General features: G+C 40.8%; 2 protein-coding genes across 9 annotated transcripts in view; one reads left to right on the forward strand and one right to left on the reverse strand.

The window, feature by feature from the left end:
* Positions 1 to 12380, forward strand: part of Rdx (radixin) — a 68229-nt gene extending 55849 nt beyond the window's left edge. The window contains exon 16 of the mRNA XM_031344166.1: positions 12230 to 12380. The gene's annotated coding sequence lies outside the window, so the exon portion shown is untranslated. The remainder of the gene's footprint in view (positions 1 to 12229) is intronic.
* Positions 3681 to 15110, reverse strand: part of Zc3h12c (zinc finger CCCH-type containing 12C) — a 59763-nt gene continuing 48333 nt past the window's right edge. For 5 of the 8 annotated variants that reach the window (XM_031344156.1, XM_031344155.1, XM_031344159.1 and 2 more), the window contains 3 exons: positions 14363 to 14597; positions 11567 to 11673; positions 3686 to 11020 (listed from right to left, as the gene is read on the reverse strand). In XM_031344156.1, the coding sequence (XP_031200016.1) occupies positions 9624 to 11020; positions 11567 to 11673; positions 14363 to 14597 (1739 nt within the window). In that variant the 3' untranslated portion in view covers positions 3686 to 9623. Of the gene's footprint in view, positions 11021 to 11566; positions 11674 to 14362; positions 14598 to 15110 lie in introns of all 8 variants that reach the window. The other 3 variants (XM_031344162.1, XM_031344161.1, XM_031344160.1) reach the window with 3 other exon arrangements.

Genomic DNA, 15110 nt, shown 5'->3' on the forward strand with positions numbered 1-15110 from the left:
AAAATGGGTATCATCCCTATAGATTTCACCTACTGGAGTTTAATGAGTTAATCTGTATACACTCTTCATTGCCTGATCTCACCACACCAACACAAGAATTCTTTCAAATGCCTTTCACCCCTTTGGCTTTTGTGACAACCATATCAAGTGTTTCTCCAGCCTTTACCATCAAGGCTGCTAGATGCCAAGCCAGTGAAGCCTTCTAATGTCGAAGCCCAGCATGGCTTCCTAGCTAAGCCTCTAGAGGTATCCATGCCTAGACTCCTCCATTTTCTAGTCTTCCTGCAATCGGGTCTACTCCAGTGGAAATGCCTTATTTACCACCCATTCTTTTTTTTTTTTTTCTGAGACAGGGTTTCTCTGTATAGCCCTGGCTGTCCTAGAACTCACTCTGTAGACCAGGCTGGCCTCGAACTCAGAAATCCACCTGCCTCTGCCTTCCAAGTGCTGGGATTAAAGGTGTGCGCCACCACCGCCCACCACCCATTCTTTTGTATTACAGAAAGGCTCCTATAGCCTCAGATGCCTTTCTTCCTGGGCATTTTGAGAGTCATGAGTTTCCATCGAGGCTGAACATGGAGACTATCTGGTGAGGGCCTGTGCTGGCTAGTTTTGTCAACTTGACACAAGATAGTCATCTGAGAGGGAGAAACCTCAGTTGAGAAACCCTCTCATCCCAGATCTGGCTTTAGGTAAGTCTTTAGGGCATTTTCTTAATTAGTGATTGACGTGAGAGAGTCCACCCCATTGTGAGTGCTATCACTCTAGGGCTCTAAGCTCTAGGTTCTATTAAGTAGGCTGAGTAAGCCATGTGGAGCAAGCCAGTAAACGGCACTCCTCCATGGCCTCTGCATCAGCTTCTGCCTACAGGTTCCTGCCTAGTTCAAGTTCCTGCTCTGACTTCCTTCAGTGATGGACTATGATTGAAAGTGTAAGCCAAATAAACCCTTTCCTCCACAACTTGCTCATGGCATTTTACCACAGCAATAGAAACTCAAAGAGGACAGTAGTCTATCTCTTGTAAAGAAGTTTGACGTATGAATCCGATCATCCAAAAATCTTGGCTCTGTGGTTCTGGTGAGGGTTGGGGTGCCCATGGTACCACCAGTGAAGAAACAGAAGGGGCTTTGGCTGAGTGAGGAAGGGCTGAGGGCAGGCTCACTTCCTAAGTTTTCTGGTCCTGTGGGAACTGAAACAACCCTTCTAAAGATGGTGCCCTGTGACTTAATCCCTTTGCATAAAGTCCTACCCCTTAAAGGTCACATTACCTTCATATTGCCAAGTTGGGGACTAAGGTTTTATCACCAGAAACTCACCATAACCAAACCACAGCATGAGCATCTGACTGTTCTGATCTAGACTTAGTTCTTGAGGGCAGAGGATACCCTTCCTGCAGCCCCATGGTGGATGTGCCTATGCTCAAACCTCTAGTCCCATGGGCACCAGGGGACATATCTTGATCAAGATTGTTAAGATATTTGGTTGTTAGGATTGGGTGGAAGTGACATTCAGGAAGAAAACCAGGAGTGCCACAAAATATTGCCCAGTGTGTAGAGGACTTCTGTATGTAGCCTTAATTAAGTATCCACTTATGGCTGTCAGCTACCCCTTCTCTTCACCAGTCTATGGCTTCTGTACATGTGTGTGCCATAGCTTTAAAGAGGTTGAAATGTCAGGGCTGGACAGTAGGCTATGGCCTACATGCCTGGCTTCTTCAGTGGGGCCAAGTGACTAGCTGGACTAAAGTACAGCAATGACCAGCCGAGGGCGAAGGGATTTGTGATATTCATAACAGACTCTTGTCTCAGAACTACAGAAGACAGCATCAGTGGGGCTCCTCACTCCAGGAGTCCTCCCTCCCTCCACAGGCTACTCTCTAGACCAGAGGCTGCCCCCGAGAGGAACCAGCAATTCACAAGCATGCACACTCAGGCCCCTTCCTCCTGAGTACCACATATCCTGTCATTACTGAAATGAAGATCCACAAGATGGGAAATGATTCCGTCTGCAATGGAAGGCATAGCCAAGCTTCAAGATCAAAGTCGTGTTCACATGGGGGCACTACTCCAAAGCTCATGCTAAACTCACTGTGTCCTTGCTCCAGACTCTTCCCAAGGGGTCTGTCACAGTTTCTATGTTACCATAGAGACGTCTTGTTCTTGTGAGAGAGATGGAGAATCTTTCAAAGCCAGTTGCTCCCTGTCTTCCTACAGTTCCTGGCAGTTAGCTTATCCCTGACAACCTTGGTTGGGTTCTCCCCCAGAGGCAGTTAAGGATGCTCTCAGCTTTGCAGATGCCTCTAAACTGGGTGATGACAGGAGGGTGGCAAAGGCCCAGGGCCAGTGACAGGAGTGTAGCAAACACCCAGGGCCAGGTACTTTGTTTTGAATAAACTCAGCATTACAGTTGCTGTTTTGTGACACTTCTCTTTCATGCTTTGATGAGTATTAAGGTATTACCATGTACTAACTCATCAGTGTGTGCTAACATTTGTCTTCAGACAAGACTTGACCTGAGAAAAAGAAAGGATGAGGTATAGTTAGCACTCTACTCCAACTCCTGTTCTTTGGACTCAAGTAGTCCTGGGAAAGCTGGAAGTCTCTCCCTCTAAGTGTTGCTTTTGATTTATTGCTTTTGGATATGTTGGAGTCTCTGGCAACTAAGAGCATCAATGTTTCAATGTTCATGTGCAGCCTGACCAGAGCATAATCTGAGACTGCAAATTCTCAGCTTATATGTAGTTAATAAAGTGGGAGAAGGGGCAGATGACTAGCTGATATTGGCCAATGGAAAGTACCAACTTTAGGGACAACGTTGGAGGAAAAGCAAAGGTCTGCAAAGTGGCAGAGGAGGAAAAATCCCACTAGAATTTAATCAGAACATCTTGTTATAATGATCACAAGTAGAATATTTCCACTGACCAAAAAACCATCAGAACATTGGGGCAGGAAGACAAGCTCTGGAGAAGAGCAGGGATCCCGTTCCCTGTTCAAGGCTCAAGAGCAGGGCCAGGCAGCACTGCACTCATCTGTCCCTGTCCTCCTCGTGTACTAGAAACAGGAACAAGGGTAATTAATTTACAAGGGGATTTGGGAAAGACTGAGAGCTGATCTGCTTGATTCAGCATACTGTGTGTGTGGTCTCTCTTCTCCTACTAACGTGTGCAAGATGCACTCAGGCACATGAGTTTCACATATTGACTTCTGCCTGTGGTCTCTCCCAATCTCCGAAAGAAATAAAACATTTTCTATAGTGATCTAGGTTTTTGAGCCTCAACTAGCAACAAAATAAAACTTATCACTCTATTATTTGTTTGGTCTGCTTTTTTTCTTTTTCAATACTTACTCATATTGACTGTGTTGCTTTTAGACTCCAGTTTAACTTACAAGAAAGAGACCTTGAAGGATGCACATGGAGCCTGTTTAGAGTTCACAGTTCCCCAAGTTGGCATATCACCCTACTCCATACTGCCCCATGAAGAGAAGCCTGATCAGTACCTTTTAATGCCCCCACTGGCCTTCATCAGACCAAGCATACCTACACTATCCAACCTTTCCTTAAACTCAGTGGATAAGGTCCCTATCTACAACCACACTGTCTGAGCTAAACAACCAGACACTTCAGAATCACCGGAAACCAAACATCTTAGAGACTAAGAGAAAGAAAACACTCTCATCATGTTTTGAGTCATAACTAGTTTTTGACATTTAATTTCAGTTTAATAGGAATTAATTGTGGCTCTAACATTTACATCAATGCTGAACATGTGTACAACTTTCAAAGTAGGCCAATGCCATTAACCACAGAATCCGAGAAAGCCAGGGGACCAGAGAAGGAAATGCTTTGTTTATTTAGCATCTATACTGTCATATGAGATCTATTTTTTTTTCATGTAACAACAACCTACCACAGGAAAAATGGATATTTTAGAATTTCCCCCTCTATGGCAGAATCATATAGCTGTTTCCACTGGTTTTGGAATTGTAAAAATCCTATTACAGAAACACACAGAACAGACAGAGATTCAACAGAATAATATGTTTATAAAATGGTTGCTCTAAACATATTCATTACCTTGTTTTTCTTGTAAGAAAAGCTTGAAGGATGAGTAAGGAAATTCTCTACCAGCATACAGCTACAGTTGGGAGGAAGAGAAGACCTGACAGTGATGGGATACCCTGTCTGCAGTATTTGACCATTTGTGAGTATTTCACAGGTTGAAAATTTATAATTAAAAAACTCCAGAGGAAGTGTGTGTATACATACACACACACACACACACACACACACACACACACACACACACACTACATATACAAATGTATTTGTTTATACCTTACAAAACAACCGCTGTACCTCTTTTTCTTATAGACATAAGCTGTTTTAGATAGAAATGGTAAAAGCTTTTCTGGGAAATATCTTGTTGTTCACCTGAAATACCTGGACAGAAAGTTCAGTACATGGATTAAGAAATGAAACTTTACAGGTTTATAAGGATTGAAGACATGCATAGGTGTTTCCTACTGCCAAATGGTCAAAACCTGAAATTATGTTTGTCTGAAGGATTGAGGATCCTAGGGGGAAAGCCATGAATAAATATGACAGTGTTGTCATAACATGGGTGACAGACAGGAGGTGAGATGGCATAACAGACAAAATATCAACACTGATAAAGCCAGGACTGCACTTGGATTTTAAAAGAAAGTGTAACTACTTAAGTAGGCAGTGGTTTTCGTAGCTATTTAACAATCCTGTAAAGATAGTGTTATTGCTGAGATACCATGAATGAAGCAGTGTGAATGAGCATGCTCAGTGGTGTGTCCCTTCAATCAATTGAGATTTACAGGTGCCCATGAGAACATCACTCCCACGGCAGCCCCTAAGGTAAACACTCCATAGTGAACATGTAGACAGAGAAAGGAGACACTTGCTTCTTACTAAGAGTAACAATGTAACAAATATATTCATTGGTCTAGTCAATTTTAAACATTACAGAAAAATCTGAAATTGTGAAGTTATAGTATGTTAATCTTTAAAATCACTGGTTAAAAAAGGGTAAGTCTGTTAAGTTTCAGAAGATAAAAACCTGAACAGAAAAATGTAACTGACAAATGCAGTCTTGAAAAAAATGTGGCTAACTGGGCTTTTAAAAAAAAGGCTGTTTTCTGGCCTATGAGGCCACTAAGAAACAAAAGATAAAGGATTCCTATTTAAAAACCGGAACTTAAGCAAAATTCCCAATACTGATACTTTTTTAAAAAAATAGATTTCTTGATGGCTAGACAAGTGATATCTGCAGTGACGGGTGTGATGAACTTAACCAATGCTTTGCTGACTGCGCACAGTCATCTTCTGAAGGACACCAGGGACGTGTTGGACTCCTTCTGGATGGCTGCTGGGGCACAGCTATTGTTGATTATATTAACATGCACAAGAATTTACTGCTTAATATGTCTGGCTTTCTTCCCTCAGGGACTGGACTGGGGAATGGCCCACAGGTAAAAACTGGCCTGTTGCTTGTTTCTGTAAATAAAATTTTATTTAAAAGTTCTCATTTTCATCTCTACGCTACCTGTGGCTTTCACACTGTAAAGGCAAAGGTGTACAGTAAAGAGACTCTCTGACTCTCAGAGAAGCCTGAATTATTGACTACCAGATCCTACAGAGAGAGTTGTTGGCACGTCGCCTCGGGTTTTCTTCCTAGATCATTTAGAATACACGCTTCTTTCCTTTTGCAGGTACCAGGTCTCCTCGAATTCTAGTATGTGGATGACTCCATCTTCTAGGCTTACTCTCTTCATTGGTGTGGATCCTGAAACTTTCACGTCACAGCAGGGGTTCATTTTTTAATATATTTGGAATATAATCATTATCTCCAGTCATAATCTGTTGATGTCAGGCATTCTCTAAGAATTAGAGATTAATAAAATGGAAGAGCCATCTGGCAACAGACAGACTAGAAAACTGTACCTCTTATTTTATCTTGAGTAAGGAATAAGGGTAGTAAGAGGAGCAAAACCCAAATACATCTTAGAGTAAATCCCAGTAAGTCAGGGAAAAAGGTTTCAGCATTCAAACACAGAAAGGCAGACAGACATCAATACATGTGTGTACGTGTACAGACATGTGCATCCTCGCTCACACACATTCATACTTAACATCAATTACAAACTAAAAAAATGCAACATAAAGTATATTTGTCTTATAAATATATTACTGTCTATATACATATAGATACATCCATAAAAGACATGTTAAATAATCATTTGTATAATCAATACTACTTTTGTGTATTTAAAAATTACACATTCTATTAAAATTATCAAAATAATCTTTAAAAATACCAAGAATAAAACCAAGTGTTTCTTTCCATGTAAGTGGTTCTGAATCTTATCATTGGTCAAATAGACCCTAGACTTGGTCATTCACAACTCAAAGACACAGTTTAATCAGGAAAATGTTATCCATTAAAAGACAACTCCCTATTTTTTAATACTTCATAACAAACTTGTGTATATATAAAACACCCTCTTTAGGTAATTACATATTCTCATAAATGTATTTTCATAAAAACAAAAATTCAAGTTGCCACCAGTGTCAAATGTTTTACTGGTGAACGTTACTTTCACTGTTTAGGTCAGTGACAAACTCCCATTAGGATAATAAGACTGAAATGTCTGTGTTACATGCAAGAAAAGAGGAAATTCTGAGGGCCATTTTGGCCAGTTAGGTACTATTCCCTCTGGACTAAGACACAGGGACAACAAACTGCTATTACTGTATAAAGTACAGTTGACTGTCTATTATTCAGGGGCAGAATATTCCAATCTGAGTCCTTTTTAATCAGCTGATCAATTCTGACATTTACTACTCATTAGCACACCATTTCAGGTTATTTATTTATTTATTTTAGCTAGTCTGGTAAATAGAAATCAGAGACTGGGAAGAAATGTTTTAGCTAAAATTAAGGTTTATGATCAGTTACAAATTTAATAATGGACTCCTTTTACTTATTACCTGAGATTTTTGAGAAATTGATGTAGCTAAAATCTGCCAATCACCTTCTTCTTAACGTCTGAAAGCAGCATTGGTGCTTCATCTAAGGGGACAGACAGACTGTCCTCTTGTCATAAGAAAACCTTTTCTTAGCACACAGCCAATGGCACTGAGAAATGTAGGAGTGGGTGGGTCAGAGCTACCCACTCCACGACACACACTGGCAAAGATTATATTAAAGATGAAAAAGAGGGCAACTTCAGCTAAAAATGTAAGAATGCTGAATTTTAAGTCATATCCTTTTTACCTAAGGTCTCACTTAAATCATTTTAGTCAAGTGTGCCCATTTCCAAACAATCACAGTGCTAATATGAAGCAAAAGTGACATGTTCATTAAGTGACTTCCTAGCCTAGTCTCACAATGCGACTAGGTAGCCTGGGTAAGAGGAACCCCACATTTGCAACCCTGTTCTTGGCATTCACTTAGCCTCCACATTTCAACTTGTCCTTCAGATCATGACTGAGAGAATCAAGGACAGTTTCACAGGTCGGCTGTGTCACTTTCAGACACAGCCCTCGGGATGGTGGGGTGGCACCACCTGCAGCACTCTGGGTACAGATATGTGCCACGCTCACTCAAGCACAACAGCAGTAACTGTAGAACATCACTTTCCTGAATTAAGTTTGCTGAACATGGTTCAGAATATTGGATATGCTAATATGCACAATGCCGTTTAGAAGCATTTACTGTGTACCCAAATCCTACTCCATGCAACACACGGTGTCACACAAGTAGTGAGAATGTAACCCTAGTCGAGGATGTTGGACATTATTTTCAGGCAGCATTTTACCTTTATTTTAAGTTAAGTTCACACTAGGTAAGTTTTAGGAAAAAGAAAATGCCAATAAATTTATTTAATATATTTTAATATATAAAACTAAGACAGACACCTTTATTTACCTTAATTGTTACTTTTATTTTCTATCCTATTCTAGACTTCAATTTTCCTTTAAATTTTTTGTATTTAAATAAGGGATAAAATGTTGCCCAAAAGTCTAATTATAGTTACACATTTGTGTTTTTAACTAGATCTACAAATCAAAATAGTTCTTATTGTTAAAAAGATACAATTTGTATCAACAGTAAAAGGTACTTTCTGGTTTTCAGGCTTTGCCTAGCTCTCCCTCGCTCAAACTGCAAGAGCAGAGCATCTAGACCAGAGCATCCAGGCTGACTACAGGAGCAGAGCTGGACTTGGCATTGCAACAGTAAAGTCAGAGGCAGCTTCTGCCCATCGCAACACTGTCTGCACTGACCATAGCTCCATCTCCCAATGCTCAAAAGGGTCACTACAGCAAGCAAAACCCATGACTTTGCAACCAGAAATATCCCTTACTAATACTAGAACAGACTTTAGTCTGTATCTAAAACTACACTATTTGTGGCAAGAGTCTGGCCTTAATAATATAGCAGGCCCCCCAAAAACTACCTTCAGGAAAATGGAAAATATACAATATCTTACAAAAACTTTAAGTTACCATTTACAAGTCCTCCGTTGCCATTTCTATAGTGCAGTATCAGTAAATGTTGCATATCCTCAACACATCAGACCACCTCAGGCCAGCCTCGATATATAGCAGGAAGCTAGAGTGTATTAAATATAAAAGTTGCATTGAGAATACTTGGATTCATTAAAAACAGACAAGTACTGAGAAAGGGTTATTCATCCAGTACTGTGCCTCCCACAAAAAGACAGATTAAAAATACATGTTAATGGAAATCAAGGACTTCAATCCCACTTCTACTGTCAAAGAGCACATCTTAGCTGGAAGCAAAGCTTTAACCTGTAATAGTTACAGCTTGTGCCTTATTCATAAAAAAGAAAATGGAAATATTTTTTTCCATTGATTGCATCTGCTTTCTTTTAAACTGACCATTTAAAATAGCTAATTTTCTTAACAGGAAACATCCAAATAAAAATAAAATAATAAAAAGTGCCATACCGGGAATCACTCTAATATGTACTATTACCATTTTAACATAACTGGAAGCTTACCTTTTTTTATATATAAAGTCAGTGCTGTAGTATATCTTTGTTTCTATAAATAATGATTATAGCACAAAGAAGCCCACTTTCCCCAAATAAAAATAACTTAAAAAGCTGTAAAGGATTCTAGTTAAGCTTGGCTTGAGGAAATAGTTTGCTAGGTCTAGTCCAGTACCTCCACATTCTGAAGGTACTGCAATTGCTTGCAGTTGACAGACAAACACTAAGTTAATAAGACAGGAAACAAGGATAAAAAGTGCTGCATATAAACCCCTGATGCACCAAAGAGGAATATCAAAGATCACAGATACATCTATTAAATCAAACTGGAGAAATTTCCAGCCAAGTGTATAGCTTTAAAAAGGAAACGTTAAAAAAAAAAAGTTTGAATGTAAAGCAATCCCGTGATAAGTCCACAAGCGGGGTTCCATACAGATTCCATGATACAGTATTTCACATAAATGGATACTATATAACCTCCCTGCTGAGAAGGAGATCACATGTGCTATTGTAGCAAACCTCCCTCAGCAACTGAGCTGAACAAAAACTACTCAAACACCACAAAGATGCGTCATCTTTTCAATAACCCAGCTGCGATTTCTCCACTAAGATGGCTGCAGCGAGCTGCTGGGCATCTGTCATGTGAGGATTCCTTTTCATGACAAGCCTCACAAGGTCAGGGGGGAAGATGTTGCACAAATTGATATAAATCTTCTCTCGGTTGTCCTGGTACCTTGGAGGATCATGTGGCATTCCACAGTAGGGGATTCTCCAGGTGGGCTCCTGCTGCTCAGGCAGACTCTGGAAGGTGATCGACTCATAGCACGGGGGTGTGGAATTATCGGGTAAGGAGTAAGTCTGCCGATAGCCATATGCATCCATCCCATAGCTTGGCCTATCCCAGCTTCCTGGGCCTTCCTGCCGAGAATAAGGCTTTCTTTGTCTTGAAGGAGAACTATCATAGAGTCGAGAATCGGAAATGCTGTCTATCCTCGTGGCCACTAAGGACCTCCCTAGCTGTGGTGCCTTTGAGTGTGCTGAACTTGGTGGAGAGGGGTAATCGCCAGGACAGCTGGAGCGGGCACCCACGGCGGGGTGCTGCAGGTGCATAGCCAAGTGTGGAAGAGGACGCTTGGGGTGGAACTTTGGTTCTTCATGACTGTAACTCTGAACTCTGGTTAAGGGGTCATGGAAACTCTGCAGGAAGGGCTGGGAATTAAGGCGGCTGTGAGGGTGCATGTGCTGACACTTGAGGCTCTCTTCCAGCTGTGGGTCAGGAGAGCTGACATAGGAGCGGTCATTGTACCCCACATAGGAGTCGCTGCTCCCGCAGCTCATGCTCCCTTCACTGCTGCAGTCTGAAGCTACAGAGTTTACTCTATAATCAGTGTCTAGTGAGAAACGCCTTTCAGGACTTCGGGGGCCTGAGATACTCAGATTAGAATATGCATTCAACATGGAATAATATCCAACGTCAACAGGGGAGTCACATTTTGGATACTGTTCATAAGGCATTGGCGTTCCATGATTTTTGGTTGCCATCATCATTGGAGGGTATTGTCCCTGTGGTCTTTGATCCTGAGGTGGGAAATGAACTCCAGATGGAAGGCCATTGCTTAAAGATGTAGTGCTTTGGGGTTTTGCAGTAGAAGTGGCCGGGATACTAACTAAGGAAGGTACAGACCTGGTTTCCAACTTGTTTTTGGTGGGAAGCTTTTCCTCTACGTCTTGGTAGACGTGAGTCCTTATGCTTGGGTCTGACTGCCTCTTTGGAGCACCCCGTTTAACATCCGAAGTGCTATCAGCCTTGGTGCTACAAGGAACACTGTTGCTTTTCACCAGTCCCCCTTCATTTGTAGTTTTGGCTGCTGTGTTTCTAGACATGGCACGAAGTTCATCAGCCACTGACCGCTGAGGCTGACTGCCCCTTTCTGGGTGGTAATATTTGCACTTGTGTCCATACGTACACTTCTTTCCTATGAAGATAAGATCAGTTAGGCAAAGGAGCACAGCATGAGATCCTGCACAGTCAATGAGGCAAGCCTATCTGAACTTGTGTAACAAAGGCAGACATGGGAGCTGGGCTATGTCTTAGTGTGTTCCTCACTCTCTTCAGTCTTCTTGCTTACTAGGCAAAGCACCAAGGAAGCTCTCAGTTGACCTCAAATCATGTCTGCCTCTACTCTTCAAGGTGTTTACAACTGGGTGGGAGTCTGCTACGAGGAACAACTGTCCTGCTATAACACAACAAAGCTACACTTATCTGATTCATACCTACATAGAAAAATTCCTAATTTTTATTCACATAAAAAGTAACTTCAAACAGAATTAGCATTATTTTCACTCTGAGAAATCCTATATTGAACCCGAATAGGTAAAAAACAATTGTTTCAGGCTAGCACCCTTCCTTAAATTTACTTATAATCAAAAGAAGCACATGGCATATAGCATATGAAGTTTTCAGTGTTTATCAATGCACTGGACTCTAAAGGCACATGTCAAGTATCCATAAGGACAGTTACCATAGGGACAAGGCTGCTTTTTGTGCTCAGGAACAATGGGTTTCTTCCTCAGAAAATTATCCAGACTTGGGCCATGTCTGCCAAGAGGGTCATCCGGGGGCATGAACCTGTCACAGAGATAACAATAAAGAATGACACACAAAATGGTTAGTTTAATCCTAAAGGTGTAAATATTCATTTACTCTATTTTCTTTTGAAATTTTATTCCATGTGTTTTGTCTAATATTTATAGGTTAGGGAAAAAACTACACTTTAAACTACATTCTCTTATAGTGTTCAGTTTTCACCTTAACTTATATCTGTTTTAATTTAAATAACTTTTGTGACAGCATGTCCTACCACTTTCTTTCTTCCTCTCAGTCTTGGGGTGCTTGTAAGGACTAGAGTACAGATTACCAGGGCATCTCAAGAGAGCTGTCGACAGCAGTCTGGCAAGGGAATGCAGGGCAGGTAGAGAAGGGAGGGACAGCAATGAGGACAGACACCACTATGTGCCAGATGTGCCTCACACACCACTGCATTTCCAAGTGCAAGCTCCATTTATAGATCAATAAGTAATTCTAATTCAGGTTCAGATGAATTGTTATTTTGTATCTGACATGAGACACTGAAGTCAAGATTCAATTGTACACAACTCTGAAATTGGTTCTCTTCCCATTGTAGCAAAGGCTTCTCAGCGGAGACAGAAAAAAAGGTGCAGAGGTGGAGTACCCCTGTGATCCCAGCTGCCTGAGGCCAAGGGAGGAGGGAAGAAGGTCAAGGCAAGAGGATTGCACATCCAGGCCTCCTAGACTACAGAACGAGTTCAAGGCCAGTCTGAGTGAGTTAATAGACCCTGTCTCAAAAAGTCTAAGAAACAAAAGTGTTGAGGCTGTAACTGAGTGTGGCAGCCTGCTTGCCTAGCATTGCATATGTGAGGTTCTGGCTTTGGTCCCTACTACTAAAAGAAGGAACTAAATCTAAGGACATGAGCATATCATTGGGTTGACTATCAAATGAAGGAAAGAAAAATTCATACATCATACACAGAAGTAAATTTGAATACTTGTTACATCTTTGTTCTAACTTGAAATAAGCCCAATAGTTTACCTCCAAAATGAGAATGTGAGCAATATAAAAACTCAAAAAGGAACAATCAAAATGTCTAAAGAAAGCACTTAATAAATATGTTACTATAACAAAAGAAAAAAATCAGTAAAAAAAACTAGAGTTAGAGCTGTAGGTCAGTGGTGGAGCACATGTAACCTGAGTCATCTCCGGCACTGCTAAATAAAAATATTTTCCATGTTTACTCATGTTTCCATGACTCTCTCCCTTCAAGAGTCTCACTACGTAGCTCAGGTGGTCTTGAACTTGTGATTCTCCTGTCTCAGCCTATACAGTGCTGAGACCACGGGTGTGTGCCAACCCCTACTTTGCGCATTTCTTGGGAGACTTCATAACAAGTGCAAGCAGTGGACAGCTGAGCAGCGCTGCAGCTTGATGGGTCTCTACAGTGGGCTCAGTCGCCTTACAATTCCTGTAACTCTAAATGTAGAAATTAGCTTATTTGGCTTTTGTTTTTTCCTCATTTATATATTCTAAGAAATAACTCTAAGGCTGAGAGTGTTTCTGAAGCTTTTGTGAAATTGTACAACAGTTTTCATGCATTTAAATGTTTTAAGCTTACTTATCTTTCTGTGTATGGGTATTTGGCCTTTATGTGTGTGTTGGCCTGCTTGTGTGTATTACTTTTTTTGTCTATGTGTGTTGGCCTGCATGTGTGTCTTACCTTTCTGTGTATGTGTTGGCCTGCATGTGTGTCTTACCTTTCTGTGTATGTGTTGGCCTGCATGTGTGTCTTATCTTTTTTGTGTATGTGTTGGCCTGCATGTGTGTCTTACCTTTTTTGTGTATGTATTGGCCTGCATGTGTGTCTTACCTTTTTTGTGTATGTGTTGGCCTGCATGTGTGTCTTACCTTTTTTGTGTATGTGTTGGCCTGCATGTGTGTCTTACCTTTTTTGTGTATGTGTGTTGGCCTGCATGTGTGTCTTACCTTTTTTGTGTATGTGTGTTGGCCTGCATGTGTGTCTTACCTTTCTGTTTGAGTGTTTGGCCTGCATGTGTGTCGTATCTTTCTGTGTATGGAAGTTGTCCTGCAGGTGTTTCATAGCATGTGTATGAGTGCTCAAAGAGGTCAGAGAAGTGTTGGATCCCCTGGAAATGGAGTTCCAGATGGTTGTGAACTGCCATGTGGGTGCTGAGAATTCAACCTAGGTCCTCTAGAAAAGCAGACAGTGTTCTTAACTACTAAAACCATCTCTCCAGCCCTAGTTTTTATATATCTCTAATAGAACAATTGTTCATATTTTTGTGAATTAATCAAGTGAGAAAATAAACTCATGTTGGGTTTAGATTAACAATAGATAAATGTCTTCCACATGTTTGTAAGTATATTTGCTTCTTGTAACTTGTGCCTGTTTATTTCAATTGCCCTTTTAGTAACTTGAAGTCTGCAATCATGACCACAGTCTTCCTTCATGAAAAAACTTTTAAATGTGTGTGTTTAGAAAGCTATCATGCTCTAAGTGGACCTGACAGGCATTTTCGGGGGGCTTAGGGAGTAGATGTTTCTGTCAGCCAGCTCCTTGAGATAAGCTGGGCACAAAGGGAAGGGCACAAAGCTCATACTGGTCCTTCTATAGTTCAAGTATTCAGTTTCTGGTTCCTATCAGGATTTATGGGAAACTGGTGTGGTCAGTGGCAAAATGGGAAGGCTATTCCAGAAGCTGCTGGGGACAGTCGGCTTACTTACTTGTCATTGACAAAGGAATACATCAATAACCGTTCATCTATGAACTTCTTCCATTCTGGTTTTTCATTCGCCAAATCTCTGTAGTTATCATTGGACACAATTATACCATCAGACTCAAAAGCCAGCTTCACGATGAACCTGTCGTCGTAGCACACCACCCGCCTGCCCTGGACGCGCCGCGATGGTGTGAATACCAGGATTTTTTCCTTCTCTAGTTTACGTAAAATTTCCTGATCTGCAATAAGAAAAGGGTAGAATTTCAGGAGTAAATATATAATTAGATGCATGATGACTTTCATATGATGAGAGGTTTCTTTTTAATTAAAAATATTTATCTTATGCATATGAGTGTTTTGCTTGATGTGGGACTGTGCACTATGTCTGGTTTCCACTGAAGTCACAAGAGGCTGTTAGATACAATGAACTGTAGTTAGAGATGGTTGTAAGCACCATCTACATGCTGGGAATCAAACCCAAGTTCTTTGCAAGAACAGGTGCTCTTAAGCACTGAGCCATCTCTCCAGTTTCCTGGGGAGGTTTTTTGTTTTGTTTTGTTTTTGTTTTTTTTTTTAATAAGAACTGGAATATATAAATTATGGCTCTCAGTTGTCAGATGCAGCATAATCTGTAACTCTCAACAAAAGAAATTTCTTTTCTTAATTTTTTTATTTTTTATTGGATATTTTATGTATTTACATTTCAAATGTTATCCCCTTTTCTGGATTCTTCTCCAGAAACCTCCTATCCC

This window comes from Mastomys coucha, unplaced genomic scaffold (assembly GCF_008632895.1).
Source record: "Mastomys coucha isolate ucsf_1 unplaced genomic scaffold, UCSF_Mcou_1 pScaffold23, whole genome shotgun sequence".
NCBI classification, from domain to species: domain Eukaryota; kingdom Metazoa; phylum Chordata; class Mammalia; order Rodentia; family Muridae; genus Mastomys; species Mastomys coucha.